At 39.1% G+C, this 20,356-nt stretch overlaps 1 protein-coding gene and 1 pseudogene across 1 annotated transcript; both read right to left on the bottom strand.

The window, feature by feature from the left end:
- Positions 1 to 14,754: 14,754 nt before the first annotated feature.
- On the bottom strand, positions 14,755 to 17,692 carry LOC147630379 (uncharacterized; annotated as a pseudogene).
- A 3-nt stretch (positions 17,693 to 17,695) lies between these two features.
- Positions 17,696 to 18,608, bottom strand: LOC147630378 (uncharacterized). Its single transcript, XM_086810802.1, has 2 exons — positions 18,446 to 18,608; positions 17,696 to 18,270 (listed from the first exon to the last, which is right to left on the bottom strand). Exons 1-2 carry the CDS (start codon positions 18,606 to 18,608, stop codon positions 17,696 to 17,698), a joined length of 738 nt encoding a protein of 245 aa, XP_086666928.1.
- Positions 18,609 to 20,356: the final 1,748 nt, after the last annotated feature.

Below are 20,356 nucleotides of genomic sequence, written 5' to 3'. Positions count from 1 at the left end.
CGTGTTCTTCTTCTTGGATTGTGTAGCCTGATGCAATCATGGGTGGCTCTCGAAACCTTATGAGCTTGTGTTTTCCATAGTCCTCTATATTTTGGGCTCCTTAACACCACATGCTAATGCATAAGAAGTGTAAGACAAAAAGTAAGAGGCCCTAGAGGCCTGCTTATTCACATAATCCCCAAATATATCTATGGCGGACAACCTCTCTATTAAAATGATCTTTTCCTTTTGCCATGGAAGATCATGTCCACCTAAAACCCTAGACAAACATTTAAAGAAGTAAACAATGGCTTCTCCATTGTTGCTCAACTGCCTATGGTAAATCAAGATCTTAGCACTGCCTAGATCATGAATATAATGAGCTAGGCTTGACATTTTGCCAAACCCAGCCGGCCTGCTTCCACTTGTTCTCTGGAGGAATGTGTCATCCTCAATTTGTAGCTGCCATGTATCAAAAGATTGGAGTGAGACAATAATACATAACTACAAAACATTTAAACATAAGATAAAGTATTTGATTTGAAGTAATAATATCATACCTTCTCATTTTCATCAGCAACAAGAAGTTCATCTTTCCAAAGATTTATTCCTCTCTCCTCTAGTCCCAGCCTCTTCTTTAAGCTTTTCCTTATGAAGTGCTGAGAGATTCATAGCTTCCTGGGTGAGCTGGAAGGCAGCTTCATCTGGCTCTTGGAAATTTTCAGCCTCTTTGAAACAAATAGTAAGGGCCTCTGCAGGATCAAAAGTTGTTTCCAAAGCTAGCAGTGAATGGTCATCCTCTATGCCAACCTCCTTGTCAAGCCTTAAAGCCTGGGCAATAAGGGAAATGGCATAGTCCTCCCTCAAATTGAGCATACACTCTATATCATGGAGGAAAACATAATCTTTACCACCAATCAAGACACCTGGAAGCATGGGCACTGCATAGTTGCTGCTCTGAACATCAAAATCTTCAACTGGCTGTGCTACCCTAAGAGTTTCAGTCCTCAGTTGAACAAGGTCAAGAGCAGCCACTTGCAGCCCCTCATCCTCGAGGTTGATATCTTCTTCCTGCTCTGCCATATCTGTTGCCACAGGAATATCCTCTTTTACCTCTGCTACAGATATATCTTCTTCTTCAGCCTCCTTCCCTTGCTCTTCTAGAGATTGCTGTTGGAAGACAATGTACATAAGGAATGCCATGTTTTCCTCAAGCACTCTACACTTTCTGGTGTGCAAGTTATAGCTGAATTTATATTCCTCAGGCAGGCTGTCAAACCTTCTATTCACATGGTACCTCAGCTTGTCAATGGAGACAATATGATTTAAATGCACAAAAACCTTTTCACCTTCCACAATCCTTCCTGCCTCTGTCAGTTGTTTGAAGGTATCCCAATGGTCTGAAAGAAAATCTCTGTGATACTCCAAAACAGAGCTCATAGTGAACTCCCTGTTGAAAATATTGTGGTATATGTGGAAGTTCCTCTGAGCCTTGCACTTGTGAAGAAAGTCAAATAGGAGCAAATCTGGAGATTTGTCCTCTTCTGGTTCCCTTTCTTTTGAAAGGGAAGACTCACCTTTTTGCTCTAGTCTCTTGCTTTTGCCTGAACAAAAATTTATAAACCATGAATTCTATATGCTGACATATGCAATCAGGTAATGTATAGGATATCACCAAGCAACTCTCTTCATGAGCACACATGAATCACCTGGTGATTGCTGTGGTCTGAGTATAGCAGCAAAAAAGTCCAGCTTCCTCTTGAAAGGAGGTGCCTAAGAATCAACTGTTCCAAAGCAAAAACTTTTCTCATCATCAAGAAAGAAATCCCCAGGGATATAGAAATCAAAACAATGAGGAAACAATGAAAACCAAAAGGGACACAAGAATTTGCAACAAAACGCGATGCAGAACCATTTGAAAAATGTCAAGTGCTCTCCTCGCATTTTGTTGCAAATTCTACATTTCTATTAACATCCATCTCCAATCAAAAGCTAGGGACATCTCACAATGTTTTGGACAGTGAATGGCACAAGGAGGAATTCCCCAGTGCAAAAGAGAGCAAAACAAATAGGAAGAAATAAAAACTGAAACTAATATCAGAATTTGTAGGAAAACGCGATTTGGAGCATTTGGGAAATATAAAGCACTCTCCTTGCATTTTGTTGCAAAATTCTAAGTCCTATTCATATCCATCTCTAATCAAATCCTAGGGTGATCTACCAGATTCCTAGGCACTGAGATTCAAGAATTCTATAGATTTAAGAAATATATATCAGAAAACATTGGAAAGGGTATAGATCTCTCACCTTTCTTTTCCTCTTCCATACTGTTGGAGTTGCCCTGTTGATTCTCTTGCTCTCTTCCAAACTTGAGCTGCAGCACAGGTAACCTGGAGATCTGGCAGTGGTAGTAGTCTTCAGACAGGTTGCAGAGTGGATGGAGTGTGTTGGGTAGGAAGTGATCAGAGTGGGAAGGAAAAGGATAATGGGAGGGTGCTGGCAGGGATGCAAGACGGGGAGGGAAGAGTGTTAATGGATCTGATTATGAAATCATGATTGGCACAATTTCCAAGGCAAAAAGTGACTCACACGCGTCAAATTTCAAATTCCAAAAGATCTAGGTGGGACCCACACGTGTTAGAAAACGACTACATTTCACACGTGTGGTATTTAATAGCTCCTTTATTTGTATTTTGCAATAATCTACTCTCCTAACTCAGTTCTCTTGCATCTCTACCTCCCTACTCTACACCATCAGCATCCAGACCAGCCAGCAGAGGTTCATCCCCAGCACAGGATACTCATCATCAGCACAGCACACCTACAGATAGCTTCCAGGTCAGTAAGACAATCTATTTCCTTCTCTTCTTGTTTAATAGTATATTAGGGTAAGGTACTGATTGATGTGATGTAGGTTAGATATTATGATAAATATTATATGCATTTCTTAGATTTTTTCCACTGCATGTAGAAGCAAGAAGACTTTTTACTTGGGCCTGTTGAGTGAGAGCTTGATCACTTCTTGCTTTCTATAGGCTCAATCCATGTTGCACCAAGCTGTATACACACTGAAATGACTAAAGGCATGCTCAAGTATGCTGCCTCAAGAATTTGTAGTAAAACGCGAGGAGAGGGCTTTAGAAATCTCAAACAGTCCAAATCACATTTTGTTGCAAATTTGAAAATGCTTCTTCATCCACCCTTTCATTGTGATTTTGTATCTTTCTAGGAAGGCTGCATACTCCTTGCATAAACTCAATACATATTGTTTATAGTTGCAAAGACAGAGAATTCACTGTAGGAATGCAATAGCATGTTGTTTCAAGTATTTGTAGAAAAACGCGATGGTGAGCTGTTAGAAATTTCAAATTATCATAATCGCGTTTTGTTACAAATTGTTCAATTTTGCTTTATCCAATTTGTCATTACCTTCTTTTATCATTCCATGTTCTCCATGGTTGTAATATTTTTCTATTGCTTTGTATGCAGCTTTTCAGAGTGATGGCAAGAACCAAGGCAACTGTAAGGAGGTCTGGGCAAGGGGCCAGGGCTTGCACCAACAGCAGCTGGGGCTGATATCAAGGAATCTAGTGTGCCTCCAAAGGGAAGAGTTGCACATGGCAGGAAGGGGAAGCCAATGAGCATGCTGCAGCAAAAGTCCAAGAGGTTAAAACATTCTGCAGGTGTGCTAAAGGAGATCAGGAAACAATAAAAAGCTATAGGCTTTGCAATCCCCAAGGCACCTTTTCAGAGGCTAGTGAGAGAAATTTGTGATAGCTGGCACCTTGGTTTCAGGTGGAACAGGACTGCCATTCTTTCCTTACAGGAAATGGCAGAGGATTATTTGGAGAATTACTTTGAAGATGCAATGCTTGTAGCAGCCCATGCTCACAGGGTAACTTTGATGGCCAAGGACTTCAACACATTGTCCAGAGTGAGATGGAGGTATGACAAGCTGGTCCATCCTGTGGAATGGCAGGACATAAAAATGAGAGACATATTATTAATTCCACCTACAAGGAAATTGAAGGGAGACAAGGTGAAGGTTGTTGAAGTGACCCACTTAAAGAGCACCAGAGGGAAAGCTGCTTATGAGGAGTCACTGAAGCAGCAAATAGAAGAATCCAAATCTGCTATAGATGTGGAGACTGTACAGATGGAGCTGCAGATACAGAGAAGGTTGCAAGAGCTGGGCCCTAACATAGTTGTCCATGTTGAAGATGATTTTTCAGAGAATAATTTTGACTTGACAAAAGCATGCTTGGCAGCATTGGCTCATAAGAATGAGTATTGCTCAGATACTATCATTCTTGCAATGCTCTAGTAAGTGTCTTTTATTTTACATTTGTTTGCAAAACAGTCCTTATTGTACCTCCTCCCTTACACCTTACCCTAATTATTGTTTTGTCCAATGTAGCATGATGAGAAGCTGGCTGAACCATGCTGTACAGCATACAGTTCATATTATTGATCCTGCAATTTCCTTCAAGCAGAGATTTAATATTCACATGATCACAAGATTGTTTGTGATAATAACACATGTGAACAAGTTATTCACATGTTCTCATGTTACCGTTCACAAAATAACAGGTCACTTGCCATTTGGGAACCCCTTAAAAGCTTGCCTACACATGGGAAGAAGCTATTCACATGTTCTCATGTTACCATCTTCACATAATAGCAGGTCAGTGGCCACCTAAGAAGATTTTTTATGCCCGACAAAGATATTTTTTTTAGGCCCTTGTGAAAGCTTTGTGAATATAACATGTGATCACAAGATTTTTTGTGTTATTAACATATGTTATTAACATGTTCACATGTTCTCGTTTATGTCAGTGAAATCCCTGCCTTCAAGTTAAGAGATCCAAAGGAAACTCCCATGGATATTTCCAATTGGTTCAGACACTGTGATTTTGATCATGTTGATATTTTGCTACTTCCATACCATAACAAGTATGTGGGTGGCTGCTTCTTTTGGGATTTTTCTTCAAGATTGAGTACTCTTGTAGCCTTTGATTTCTTAATGCTTTTTTCCTTATGCAGTGACCACTGGAGCTTTGCTTCTATTGACATCCAGCAGAAGCAATGCTTTTTATTCAACTCTCTTAGAAATACACACAGAGAGGTGAAATTGTAAGTGGTTTGTGTGCTATTTTTAACTTTAAACTTCATTATTTGGATTTAATGCACACTAACTGAATTATATGTATTGCAATTGTATTAGAAGACTTCTAGATGCATTGGATCACTGTCCTCCTAATGTCAATCTTTTGGATTCAATAGAGCCAATAGATTTAGAGGTAGAAAGTTGTTCCCTCTACTGATGTCTATTTCATGCTATGCCTTTGAACTTATTGAATAATTTTATTTTGTTCAGATATTAACAGTTTCTAACATATCTTTCCAACTATCCAGACACCACAACAAGATGATTCAAGTAGCTATGGCTGGAGAGTGTTGATTAGTGCCAAATATATACTTTCAAGCTATTTTGAGATAGGACAGCTAGAGCTTGTAAGAAAAAATAATTTTCATTTAGCTTCAAAAAATTTGATATTGGTACAAAGTGTTCTAAATCATCATATCTCATTGCAGATGAGAGAAGATAGCTTCAGCTCGAACTATGTGTATAGTTTCAGAGCTGATATAATTTGGAAGTTTTTGAAGTATGCCTCCCCCAAACCTATTGTACCAGCTACTGTCGAGTTGGGTGAGAGCTCTAAAGTCCGAGAAGGTGTCATACACCTTGATGACACAAATGATGCAGATGTGGTGCCACAGGAACAAGGACCTAGTGCTAATGAGGAGAAGCCACAAGAACAAGGACCTGCTCCTGCTGATGTTATTGAGGAGATGATGGAGCAGTAGCAAACAGATGCTCCAGGGGCAGTAGAGGAGACAATGGAGCAGCACCAAGAGACTGTACGACAGGATCGAGCAGCAGAAAATAGATTCTCCAAATAAAGATGATACGGTGAGCTTGGACCATGTAGAGCAGCCTCTAGATCAGCCTGTAGATAAATAGAAAATTGTTGTCAAGAATATGTTCTACATATATAATTAAACACTTCTGTATAGAATTTTACTTTATTGAATATAATACCTTTGTTTATGGAGTCTGTGTTATCTCAATTTTTAAATTTTCAATGTCTTTGCATTTTATTGAACTCTCTCTTCTTTTGAGCACCTACAAAAAAGCAATATGAAACAATAGGGTAAAGTAAACTAATAGCAATGCTTAATGAGACTAGGATAAGTCACATGGTATACCTTTTTATTGTTGTAGATAAATAAAAAGTCCTTTGAAATAGAACCTTCTGTCTCAAATAGAATATCATTGCGCAATTGAGCTAGGGAGCAACATTGTCTTAATGAGATATTGACTAGCACATCACCATTCTCAACAACATCAATATCAAGAAGTTTATTTTCTGCACCAAAAGAATCTTCATCTTGATCCATTGGGACTAGTTTTGTACCTAGCATTCGACTGCGCTTATAATAAAAAGAAAAAATGAAATTTTGTGATGCAACCATGTACTTCAGTTGCATAGAAGGTTGGACAACCTCACAAAACACTGAACTACATGTCTTCTTATCCCAACCTTTATCCAAAAATTGTGGCATGCATGCCAGACTTGTTGCTTTAACTGTGAACATTGTTTTTGAAACCTTCACTGGAAAGGTATTAAACAAGTCTACAAAAATTGTGAGAGGCATGCATAAAGAAATTTTTATTATCCTTGTGGCAATATTGGACCTCAGAGCTTTCTATACTTCTTTGAAAAGCTTGGCCCTATATGCCTCTGTAACACTAAAATGTGGGAGAGGCCAATCCACTGAATTCCATGCCGGAAGGTCTTGTTTTCTTAACACACCATGTGTGTTTGCATTGTCCAGCAACTGATAAAAATGATCAATAAAAAATATACCGGATTGAGCTAGCTCTGTTGCACATTGATCTTGATATTGTTGTTCTCCTATCGATCCATGCAAAACATCTATAAATCTCAGAATACAATCGATGTTTTGCCATGTCTCATACGATGAAGGGTATAAATCTGAAATAAAATAACACAAGAATGTCAATAAGCAAAGAAAGAAAGCTTTGTCTTAAAAATCCATACACCTCATAAAGAACAAAACCACAATAGAAAAATATACAATTAGGCCTGTGTTGCAGAAGATCATTTGGATAGTCTCGCAAGACAAGTTCTTTATGCATGTACACATGCTGAATCAAAACTTCTTTCACTGATATCTTCCCTCTGGTGATTTTAAAATCTCGTACTCTTCCCTTCCATGATGCCAAGAAAATGTTTTTTGTCTAGGGTCTCTTTCTTTTGCTAGGTTGCATGAGCACCCATGCTCCTTTCGAAACAGTAAACCTTTCCCAAGTTCCTTCCGTTTTGACTGTACTTAAATTCTCTACCGAAGAAATAGAAGAGAAGAAATAGAAGAAGCAGGTCGACGGGGTAAGGATGTGTGGTATAATTCTGCCTTCATAGCATTATCATCCACAGAGCGTCTTCCACAAGAATGGCCATAGTTTTTATTCACCATGGAGACCTTGTGAATCTGTAACCACAGCAAAGTAATGTAAACAAGATAACAAACTGAAGTTTCAAGAAAGAGAAAGTGGGCAGACAGATAGTTGACAAGAAACATCTTACTCTAAGCCAAGGATCAAGGGAGCAGTTTTGGAAAAGAAGAGGCTGCTGCACAATGAGGCAGTGGTGTAGAATGGTAGACCTTTCGAAGGAAAGGCAGCACAACATTTCAAAGTTCAAAGGAAGGTGGAAGCGGGAAGGCCCTTGTCAGAGAAAATGTCAGACTAGATTCTATCTTCATGTCCAAAGATCTTGTGAGAATAAAAAACCAATCTCCACATTAATGTAGCATGCTTGTACCTACATAAAATATTGTTTCTTTTATCTATTTTCTCTTATTTTTATGAATTTCCAACGTTACGTTGGCCCTCTGTTCATTGGTTGAGAGCTTATTTTTCCAAACCATAAAAGGCTCCAAAATGAGCTCCCTTTTTCCCTAATAATTCTGACTGGTTCAGCCTGGTCCAGTTTCTGTTGTGCAGCAGTTTGTACAAAAATTAGTCGCCTACAAGCAACTAGAGGATGCATAGCCTTCGGGCTTTTGAAGCCCAATGTGTCAAGGAGCTACAGCTCTAATTTCAGCCCCAATGGCTGTTCCATTCGTCTACTACAACAGAAAAACCAGGGCTGACTCCCTCAACTCCATTGAAGCTCTCCATTAAAGCTTCAAAACTTTTTCTTTTCTTGCTCTAATCCTCTCCACTTTGCTCTAATCACCTTGCTTTTAAGCACTAATGGTGTTGCTAAACACTAATGGTGATTTTAATCACCAAAGAAAGTGTTCCTTAACACTAATTAAGCTCTCTAAATCAGTATTCATGGTTGGGCACAAACCCTAAGTGCTAAACCATAAGCTTAACCATCTTAATCTCCTATTTATGCATCATCCTTGGCTTGATTAAGGGTTGTTGCACTCTCATAAGTCTTTCTCTTTCTAATTAAGCCTAAATATCATAAATTTTTATTTTTTACCTCTTCATATATCAGCCCATTACTCTCTAATAACCTCCTTCAATACCCAATGTCAAAGGAAAACACCCAAATCAAGAAGTTCTCGGGAGAGGGCTTCCACACTTGGCAAGTCCTTGTCAAGTACAAGATGATGTCCAAAGGTTTTTGGCCATTCATCTCTGGCACTAAGGTTATTGATCGAACTAAGGCTAAAGATATTGAAGATGATGAGAGGGCACAAGCCATCATCATGCTTCATCTTGATGAGGCTCTTATTCACCATGTGGACCAGCTTCCAACTGCAAATGGGATCAGCTTGATAAGCTCTATGGAGCTCATGGTAAGAATTCCAAGATCTCACTTAAAATTGAATTTTTCAACTTGGAACTCAAAGAGGGAGACGGAATTGGAGCCTTCATCTCTCACTTGAAGGGCCTTATGGCTCAACTTGCATCAGTAAATGCGAGAATGGATGAAGATGATGCAGTGGCTATTTTGTTAAAATCAGTCAAGAAGGTGTACCCCACCTTAGTCACCACCCTGAAGAACATACCTAATCCCACCCTCGAAGGAGTCATTCAATCTTGTCTTGATGAAGAAAAGAGGCCAAAGAGAGGAGCTGAATCTTCAAATGCAGCCACTTCATCGAATATTGAACAAGCTTTGTCACATCATGTAAGGTTCCCCTCTTCCAAAATAGGGGGAACACTTAAGATAGTCCACTAAGTCTTAACTTGGAGAAAATTTCCTACTCATCGACACCTTGACCATGTAGAGATTCAAGGATACGATTCATAGGTAAGACCTAATTCTATCCCGCAGGCAGAGCGTGGTCTTCTAAAAATCAAATCACCCATAGGGTAATTGATCATAAATTGGGCAACTACAAGACTTGATTTCTAGAGGCAACGCTTTTTTCCTCATCCATGCAAGGCACAGCCGCTGGCCTAGTCTTCTAGAATAGAATTGCCCGAGAACCTATTTATCTAACGTAGGGCTTTCACTTAATATGTTGGAAAGCTACCCGACTAATCGGGTCCACCCGTCCGTAGGATGGTGCCGTCAGGGCATTCCATCCTCCCACTTTCCACCCTACTCATGTGTCAATTTGTTTTCTAATTTATCCTACCACACTGTTTGACATAAATAAACATGTTCCTTAATTAAGGCCCTTTTCACGAGGTTTATTAAAACAGCCTTTTTCCACAGTACAATAATTCCAAGACAAGATTTAAAAGAAAAGTTTATACATGAATCAATTTCATACAAGCCAAACCGGCTCTCTTATTCTTTTCCTTTATACCGCCGATGATCTAGAATTCGGCCTTCCAGCCTCTACATGCTGGGCAAAACCCTATGGGACCATACACCTCATCGTCGGCCGCCGCTGACGAGAGGACTCAAGCCGGCCTGTCGCCCTCTCAGGCTCTATCGCTCGATCCTCCCGCCCCTCAGAGGGATGTCTGCACACTAGGGTGGGCTAATTCACCGCCTAGCCTGGGCCCTCAGAACTAGGCAGCATCACAATCACTCGCCTCAATCGGCAAACCTCATTCTCCCAATGGTATGAGGGATACCATGGGTCAACTCCGGGCCTTACTAACGTCTCCGCCATCCGGCTACACAAGCACAAGAACGGGGCAGCGTCAAGGCAGGGAGAAGTTGTACCTGTACCTTAATTTAATCAAGATAATAATCCATTTACTCACTAAACCATAGGACTAGGATCCATGTCACCTTCTTAAGAAAACAATCCTTTTCACAAAGATTTTAGCATTTCAACTTGAGATTGCGATAAGACATTCTTTATTAAGGCATATGCTGTTGTTTAAAAGAATACAAACTTTAAATAGTAAATTAATCAAATAGACCACTATTAACAATTAATAGAGAAGCCGGGGCCATACCTCAACCCCTAAGAATGATATATAATTGAAAAACAAAATATGTATATACCTTATAGAAATTTGTCGTTTATCGTTGCCTTTGCTCGTTAACAAGAGCTTTAGAACTTGACATATGCGAATAGAGTCTTCTAATACCTTGTCTTTTGATTGAAATCATCCAATAATCTCCAAGCTTTATCTCCTCTTACTCATACTGTGACTCTTCTCTCTTTCTAAGGTCTATGGCAAAATTGCCTTCTTCTCTTACAGGGCTACGGGATACTATTCTTTCTCTAAAAGAAAAGCTATGGAGTTTTGGTCTCTTCCTCCGAAAGACCATAGCAATCTAAGCTTCTTTTCTAAGATATTAGATAAGAATGAAGGGATATATACATCTCAAACTCTAGGATTACCTTGAGACTACTTGCTGCCTTCTCACAGATTTCTCTGTGTAGAGACCCTGACAGAAACAGCAAATTGTTTCCACCATAACTCTCTGATAAAAACTCAGAATATGGTCATATAACTAGTCAAAAGAATGAGAAGGCATCTGGTCTACAAGCTAGCGTAGGCAGAATAAGCAAAAACGTCTGTATATAGCCACAAATGCGCCATCTTTAGAAATGCATTGTTTTTCCACATTTTTAGTATGCATGGACTCTAAATGTGTAAAAGTACTCTAAATATGACCTCTTATCACCTAAATTCGAAATTCTATTTTTGGAGATACTTATCTCTTAATAGAACTATTCTTATGTTCTTTATTTCTTTTAGGATTTTTGGAGCTAATATTTTTATTCTAACACTTTCCTAATGTTTCTAGCCTTGTTGTCTCACTCTTCTCTAATTACACTCTCTTTCCTTATTGTTGAAATCTATATTAAAAGAGACACATACATACATGGCTTGGGAGGGACCTTACAATCTCCCCCACTTAAAAGATTCGAGATGTCCTCATCTCGCGAGCTGGGGTAGTATCTAAGTAAATCCTCTTGTCTCTTTCAAAGTGGTGTCCCCACTAGGTAAAAATCTTCTTTTATCTAAACATTGTTCTGAGTCCCTTATTTCATGTGTTTGGCTTGTTTTGTTGTGCCTCCAAAATGTCTATTATTCTAAAGTTAATTGGCCTTATTATCCTAAATTCATGCATCCATATATCTCTCAAATGCTATGAACCTTCGAATTCCTTATTCTATACCCCCATGTAATATGGTACTTAACAAATTATCATGGAAAAACGTAAGAGAATCAATTCTTTATGCAATCTAACCTATGATAACAATTTCATAATCTTAGTATCGTCTTGTAGAATACCTCTATTCATCATGCACATTACTTCACATGAATCTTGCACCAATCCTCTATTTCTTTTAGGATTTTTCGAGCTAATATTTTTATTCTAACACTTTCCTAATGTTTCTAGCCTTGTTGTCTCACTCTTCCCTAGTTACACTCTCTTTCCTTATTGTTGAAATCTATATTAAAAGAGACACATACATACATGGCTTGGGAGGGACCTTACACATCAAGTGGTCAAAGTAAGATGTTCCCATTGCAAAAAGATGGGTCATTTAGTAAATAATTGTTGTATCAAATATCCCAACAAAATGAAATGTAACAAGTGTAAACAAATGGGACATATCACTTCTAAATGTCCTAACAAAGAGATAGAGGCTAACTTTGTATCAACCTCTAACTCCTCTGAGCACCTGTTTGAAATCTCAATGTAACAACACCTATATTTCTAAACCTTGTACGCCTAATGTTATAAAGGCAACCTATGTCCAATACCACCTATTCCAATTCTTTCATAGTTGGTATTGAGGGAGGGTATTAAAAGACTAAGGTCATGTAAAAGGGTAGAAGAAGGGTGTGTGTGTGAATGGACTTATGGTCCACTAGCTCACCTATTTAAAGGTGGAGCTAGGAGGCATTTTGTATGGAGCAAGAAGCCTAGTTGTATTTGAGCAACTTAATAAGCAAGATATTTTCTTGTATTTTTGTGAGTCCCTCTCCTCCACACACTTGATTAGCATGAGCACCACGAATTGTAACAGTAAGTCCCAAAGTCAGATCAGGGAAAAGATTGTACTTGGATCATAGAGACTAATGCTTTTTTCCTCATTGAGAGGCACATCCGTTGATTCTTTTCCATAGAACAATTTTTGTCCGGGATTTACTTCATCTATTGAACCAGAACAGAATTGAGTCTCAATTTAGGGATCCATTCCAGCCTAACCCCATCCAGTCCCATGGGTTAGCCAACCGCCCAACCACTGTAGTGATGGGATCCAATTAAGAATTTGGTTAGGTTGTCCTGGGTACCACGGAAAAGAGTTCCCAAGCCCCCTAGCCGGATATTCATGCAAACTTAAAACTAGTCACACCACTTACACTCCCAATATGAAATTGCCTTTTTCACAGATTCAAGTCTTTAAAACAATCATTTAATGATCACATCCCGATTCACATGCTAACACATTCATTCACGTCATTCACATCACATCACATCCATTCACATCCCTTATCATTCATTCACATCCCGATTCACATGCTATCACATTCATTCACATCTTATATCATTCATTCACATCCCGATTCACATGCTAACACATTCATTCACATCCTATATCATTCATTCACATCCCGATTCACATGCTAATACATTCATTCACATCCTATATCATTCACATCCTGATTCACATGCTATCACATTCATTCACATCCTATATCATTCATTCACATCATAATTCACATGCTATCACATTCATTCACATCGTATATCATTCATTCACATCTCGATTTACTTCCTAACACATTCATTCACATCTTGTATCATTCATTTACATCCTGATTCCCATGACATCACATCCATTCACATCCCTTATCATTCATTTATATCCCGATTCACATGCTATCACATTCATTCACATCCTATATCATTCATTCACATCCTGATTCACATGCTATCACATTCATTCACATCCCGGTTCACATGCTAACACATTCATTCACATCCTATATCATTCATTTATATCCTGGTTTCCATGACATCACGCATGGCAAAAAGTTGCTACCAACACAAGCATATTGAACATTCATATGCATCTCTTAGTTCATGTCATTTGATGACGTTGCAATTACAGGGACTGTGCATAGTCGGTGGATGATTTTTATAGAGAGATTCATGAAAACCTTAAAGAGATTTGTGCAGTAACAACGAGCTCGGCCAGAGGGTAGTATGGCTGAAGGATGGCTTGTACAAGAATCTCTTGTTTATATAATAGAATTTCTCAGTACATTAGACCCAGAGATACCTCAGCAATGGAGCCATCTTGAAGATGATAGAGTAGTTGGGGAAGAGTCACAAGAAAATGGGCTCGTAAGGGCGATGGACAATACCTTACGAGATAAGATCAATAAATTTTGCATCTTGAACTCAAATGACATGGTTAAATGGATTGAAAGATATCAAGACGTCAAGACACAACATATCGTAGCCTGACAAAATTTTAGAAGGAGTCAAACAACAAGAACCCTACCATACCCTCCGGTGGAGCTTGGTGGACAACTACTTGCCTTTCCTTCGAGTAGATGGCTTGATTAACATAAGAAAAGTATAATGGTGAGACTATCCTCCTAGAGGAGAAGGAGGAGCTTGCAAAACATTTTGATTGGCATGTAAGTAATCGTTCTCCTTGACTACTATCTCATTAATAAAAAAAGAATTTATTTATCATGCATCACCTTGCATGTTGATTCTTGTTATGCTTGCAATATCGTAAATATGGTGCACTTTGGTCACACGGGCATCATTTTCAAGCCAAACAAATAGATCGTAAAAGAACAACTTTTGATAGCGGCATCCTTTTTCATCACACAGTCGCTTAGGCATCCATATTGGGTCTGGAAGCGGATACCATTCAGCATATATAACCTCCCCTGATGGGTGAACATAATTTAGGCGCTCAAAAATTCTATGAGCATGCTGTGAATATCGTTTAAGCCGCTTTTCAATCTCTAATTTTTGTCTCCTTATCTGCTTGACTTTGCGGATTCGCCATTTCCGTAATTTCTGCCATTGCATGGCAGCATTTACATCAGGCAAGGCAATTAATGCCAGTTTCTTTTCCTCTACAAAGAAACAGCGATACGAAGTAAAGAAGTTCATAGATTGTCAGAAAATTATAATGGACTGTTGCTCAACATTATATTACACAAAGACATTTTCACCCCGAGAAAATAAAAAAAAATTACATGACAGCCACAAGAGGCATTAGGTTTTCAAAATGGCATAGCCATAAGAGTGAAGGGCATAGGTATGGGAACACTAAGTAAAGGCTAAACAACTGAACAGTGACAGTTGCCTGCTTACAGTACAGAATCTGGGCAAAAAAGGAAAGGTCTTAACACAGTTTTTTGCAAGCTCTTGAGCGGGTGGCTTTCTTTTCACCTTTGGTGCTTTCAGCTTTGTCCTCCATCTTCTTTGGGGAACCATAGCCATTGCTTGCAGTTTCTTCAGGTACCTCTTCCGGGCCCACTTTTCTCTTTGCCTTAGTCTTTCGCAAAAAACCCTCAAGAGGGCTGTTATCACCAACTTCCTGCGGGTCCTCTATGCTGTTAGTCTTCAATGTTTCCCATGATGCACTGGCACTAGCCATTGTCTGCTGAGAAGTTTTTACTGTGTCAGTTGCAGCAGGCATGGCATGCGCATGAGGAACCATGACAAAAAAATCATCTTCTTCTGATTTACTGCTCACGTCATCGCCTTCCTCTGTTGTTTTCATGCTTGCACTTTGCATTTGCTGGGATCCCACATCTACTCCTTCATTCATTGTATCTAGCTCACCACCCTTCTCAGTCGAAGGGTTCTCAGTTGTAGCCTTTCCCTTACCTTTGGTGTCATGCACACTGCCCACATCATGTAGGGGCTTTGAGAGGCCTACAACAAAAAAATCTTTGATTACACCCTTTATAAGCATGTCATGTATGCTACATAGTATGTTTCATATGCTAACTATGTGTGCAGCTAGGCCAGTATGCTAATTAGCATTCCCATGTATGCTAGCTAGCATAATCATATATGCTAACTAGAATATCAAGTATGCTAACAAGCATACCAGGTATGCTAACTAGTAAACCTTATAATCTCTAAGCAATTCAAGTGTACCTAAAAGCTTCTATGTGCTTACTAGAGCACAGTATATGCTAATTAGCATATCCAACATGCTTAATAGCATATCAAGTATGCTAATTAGCATATCCAGTATGCTAGTTAGCATACAGGATATGCTAATTAGCATATCCAGTATACTAACCAGCATACTGGATATGCTAATTAGTATATCCTGTATGCTAACTATCATTCCAGCTAGCATATCCAATATACTAATAAGCATATCCAATATGCTAACTAGCATACCTAGTATGCTAACTAGTAGACCTTATAACCTCTAAGCTATTCCAATATGCTCCAAAATGCTTACTAGCATATAAAAATTGGCAATTAGCATATCCAACATGCTTAATAGCATATCAAGTATGCTAACTAGCATATTCAGTATGCTAATTAGCATAACCAGTATGCTAGTTAGCTTATAGGATATGCTAATTAGCATATCCTGTATGCTAATTAGCATTTCAGATAGCAATCCAATATGCTAACTAGCATACTGGATATGCTAATTAGCATTCAATATGCTAACTCCGATATGCTAATAAGCATACCCAATATGCTTACTAGCATATTGGATATGCTAATTAGCATCCACTCATCCAACTAGCATATCCAGTGTGCTAGTTAGCATACTGGTTACGCTAATTAGCGTATCTTGTATGCTAGTTAGCGTATCCAGTATCCAGTATCCTAACTAGCATATCCGTTGTGTTTATTAGCATTCTAGATACGCTTTTTAGCATATCTGGTATGCTATAGCATGCTAGTTAACATATCCCGTATGCTAGTTAGCATACTGGATATGCTAGTAGGCCTACTTGATATGCTAATTAGCATATCCGGTATGCTTGTTAGCGTATTGGGTATGCTAACTAGCATATATGCTATGCTAGTTAGTATATAGGGTATGCTTACTAGGATGCTAGTTAGCATACAGAGTATGCTAACGAGGATGCTAGTTAGCATGCAGGGTATGCTAACTAGCATATACGGTATATGCTAGTTAGCATCCTACTAGCATATCTAGTATGCTAACTAGTATACTGGATATGTTAATTAGCATATGCAATATGCTAACTATCATACTGTATATGCTAACTAGCATATCTAGTATGATAACTAGCATACCTGGCATGCTAATTAGCATATTCATTATGCTAACTAGCACACCTTTTATTCCCAATATGATCAAGCTTGCAAACTGTATGTCTTGTATGCTAGCATACATTCAAGTATGGTTTCTTACCAATCTCTGGTGTGGTTGGATGTCGTTGTGTTGCAAGGTTGCACAACCATGCGGTAGGTATGCTTTTTTTGCAGAAGGGAGCCCTACATACAGTCCCAAGGGAGCATGTAGCAGCAAAGCACAGAAGGTGATAATTATGCTCACAAGGGAGCTTGACCATTGCAAGGAATGGTTGGACCTCAAGGGGCAGACCACAGCCAGTACACAGGTTTGTTTCGATGCTGTCTTGCACCTCTCTATCCTTCATAAAACTAGCAAGGGCTAGATTAGTTAGGGCAGTTTGGAGAAACGAGCCTTGCAGCTTGGACTGCATGTGCATGAGAAGTTCAAGTTGGCTTTCAGAGTTCTGCACCTTGGATTTTGCAATTTCCACCTCAACCTACAAAACCAAGACAAAAAGAGCATGGTAAGTACATGAGTTACCTGAGCACATGTACCAAACATAAAGTGCAGAGATGAAACTTACGGACACTTACCAGTTTACAAGTTATGTCTATGTCACTATCTATGGGGTCATCTTCACGAAGAGGAAACCCCATAGCCTCTATGGGGTCTTTGGTTGTCTCTATTCTGACTTCAAGATCCATCTTTCGTCGAGCATCCACATCATTGCTTTTTGCAATAGAGCCTGCAACTCCATCTCAGCTGCTTGCAACCTCTGTCTCATGGCCGTGACAATAGGAGTGACCTTCGCATTTTTTGCATTCAAAGCCCTAGCAAGTTCCAGGCCCTCTTGCACTTTGTTTAGATTCTGTTTCTCATAATGTAGCTGTGTTTTCATTTGAAGGACAGCTGCCTTCATGCACTGCCATTCCTCCAACCCACAAAATGAAGAAGCTTCCATCTCCTATCGACTATCTTGATGAGGCTGAAGTGTGGCCTTGGTAGATTTTGCAGTACTCTTTCCTGCCAGTGCCATGTTTTCCTCACAGATGTCAGCAGACTCATCCTCAATTTTTAAAGTTGGAAGCTGAAGATTGCGTAGTCTCCACTTGTTAACATGGCCCTCATAATAGCCCTTCTCTCGAATATCCTGCAAGTACTGCACTGCAAACTCAGCCCAATTGAACCTAATGGCTATCCCGCTTGCAATCACGGCAGGACTGAATTCTTTCACGAAACCCTTTGCAAATGCAGAGGAAATTTCCATGTTGGTTGGGGCCTTCTGGTATACATTGTAGTGCAGTTTCATCATCGACTCATACATTTTGGTGTGGATGGTGCTGCATTTGATGCGGTATTGGCTGGGATCCTTTGTTTGTTTGAAAACACTGAACCATTCAGCATCAGTGACCTGCTCCCACCTAACCATTTTGGGATCTAAACCCTCCATGGAAAGGCCATAAGCAGCATTGAACTCTACCAAAGTTGTACAGAATTTTTCCTGCATGGGGATCAAGACCTTTGGAGCTTTCCATCGGCCTGTACACATCAAAGGGAAATGTGCTCAACTGTAAAGGGAAATGTGCTCAACTATATTGCATGGACATGTTAATTGTATTGCATGGAGCTTCTTGTGGTACTGAAGCTGAAAGTAGAAGAGAAAACACACAGAGCCTGCACAAGAGAGAGAGAGAGAGAGAGAGAGAGAGAGTACCCGAGAGGGACATTGGGGAGCCTTGAGATCGCTTTGCGCTTTTGCAGGGAGATGGAGAAGCAAAAGGGGCTCTACGTTTTCTGTGTATAGGAGAAGGCGGCGCGGCTCTACGTTTTCTGGGTATAGGAGAACGCGAATGCGCCGCCTTGCTTGCGGGCTCCATGGTGCTCTGGCCTTTGCACTTCATCACCCCACCACTCCGCTATAACGCCCGTGCTAACTGGCTTCAAAGACTAGCTCGTAATTCAATATACCACAACTTTCATTGATTATTCTTTTTTTTTGAAGTGCTCATTTGAGCTTTTTGTATCAGCCAGAAGTTTTAAATATGATTACTAATATAGTGACTTACATGCCTAAACTTATGCCTAAACTTTTTGTATCAGCCAGAAGTTTTAAATATGATTACTAAATATGATTACTAATATAGTGACTTACATGCCTAAACTTATGCTAACTAGGAATGCTTGTTCACACATGTGAACTAGCATAAAAAGCATAGCACATTAACATGCTTCTACCCAAAAGAGTAAGTACGTACTTTAGGCTTGGAGGTATTGAGTCTTAAGATATCTATTAATCGACTCAATGCTATTATGAAAAAGATGAGTTGTATGTTAGAAGCCCAGATAGTTCCCTAGAGATTTTGTGAGAGTAATGATGTTTTTACTCAAGGGACAAATTGTATTGCAACTTTGAAATTTGACTCTCCATTTTGGTGATATTTATGAATTTTCTATTTTCTAAAATTTAATACTTCTTTTATATTTTGTTCTCACACTTTTTTCATGTGTCTCAACATCCATTTCCTCTCTCTCTCTCTCTCTCTCTCTCTCTCTCTCTCTCTCTCTCGCTCTCTCTCTCTCTCTCTCTCTCTCTCTCTCTCTCTCTGTCACTATCTATCTATCTCTCTCATTGTATATGTTATTACACTTTATCTCTTTATAGGAGATGGATTGTACATGTTATACTCACTTATGTATTAAAAAGTTCTCTAAGAATTACATTGTTATTGAACCGAGTCTATCTAGAGTAGAGGGTCACATGTGTGATAATGGCTATTGAAGTAGAATAAATGTAATAAGGTAATATTATTTTGCTGTTTGAAGTTAAGAATGTTTATAAAAAGAAAGTTAGTATTCGTTAGTTTGTGTTTCGAAGGAGATTGAAGATGGTTAGTAGCTATATATACTTGAGTTTGAACCAAGTTCGTCGGCTTCGAATTTTGGATGCAACACGTGTCTCGCTATAATCGTTCATAGACAAGGGCTTGCATTTGAAAACAAAATCTTTTTTATTTAACGGATTACTTTAATGAAAATGAAATTGAAACATTTGGAAGGGTTGAAAATTAGGAGCATAGAGGATTCCATGGTGAAATCCACGTAGATTCAAGAGATAGAGCATGCCAATGCTACGGTACTTCAAGAACCTTTCATGAACATCCGAATGCCCAAGTACATAGAGATATGGAAGGAGACCCTTTTTCATTTGCTTTAAATGAGCTACCTATGGATGATAATTGTCATTCTATTTACTGTGTCGTTGGCGATGTGAAAGATATTAAATCCAAATGTCACTATATAAGGTGTGTGTTTTCATTTACTTGGAATGTTAAGCACCTAGCAAGTATGGTGGTATATTTCGGAGATTATACTCTTCACAATGCGTACTAAAAATGTGGAAAAACAATGCGTTTCTAAAGATGGCGCATTTGTGGCTATATACAGACGTTTTTGCCTATTCTACCTACGCTAACTTATAGACCAGATGCCTTCCCGTTCTTTTGACTGGTTATACGACCATATTCTGAGTTTTTATCAGAGAGTTATGGTCGAAACAATTTGCTGTTTCTGTTAGGGTCTCTACACAGAGAAATCTGTGAGAAGGCAGCAAGTAGCCTCAACGTAA

Source organism: Cibotium barometz, chromosome 16 (genome assembly GCF_041138505.1).
Source record: "Cibotium barometz isolate CiBa-2024 chromosome 16, ASM4113850v1, whole genome shotgun sequence".
NCBI classification, from domain to species: Eukaryota; Viridiplantae; Streptophyta; class Polypodiopsida; order Cyatheales; family Cibotiaceae; genus Cibotium; species Cibotium barometz.
Note: the sequence above shows the minus strand (reverse complement) of the source record. Positions and strands in the feature narration are given on the sequence as shown.

Excerpts from the sequence above, each read along its gene's own strand:
- LOC147630378 (XM_086810802.1), bottom strand. The coding sequence starts at position 18,608 with ATGGAGCCCGCAAGCAAGGCGGCGCATTCGCGTTCTCCTATACCCAGA. Across the intron at positions 18,271-18,445 it reads CTCCCCAATGTCCCTCTCGG|GCCGATGGAAAGCTCCAAAG; the intron begins GTACTCTCTCTC and ends TGATGTGTACAG.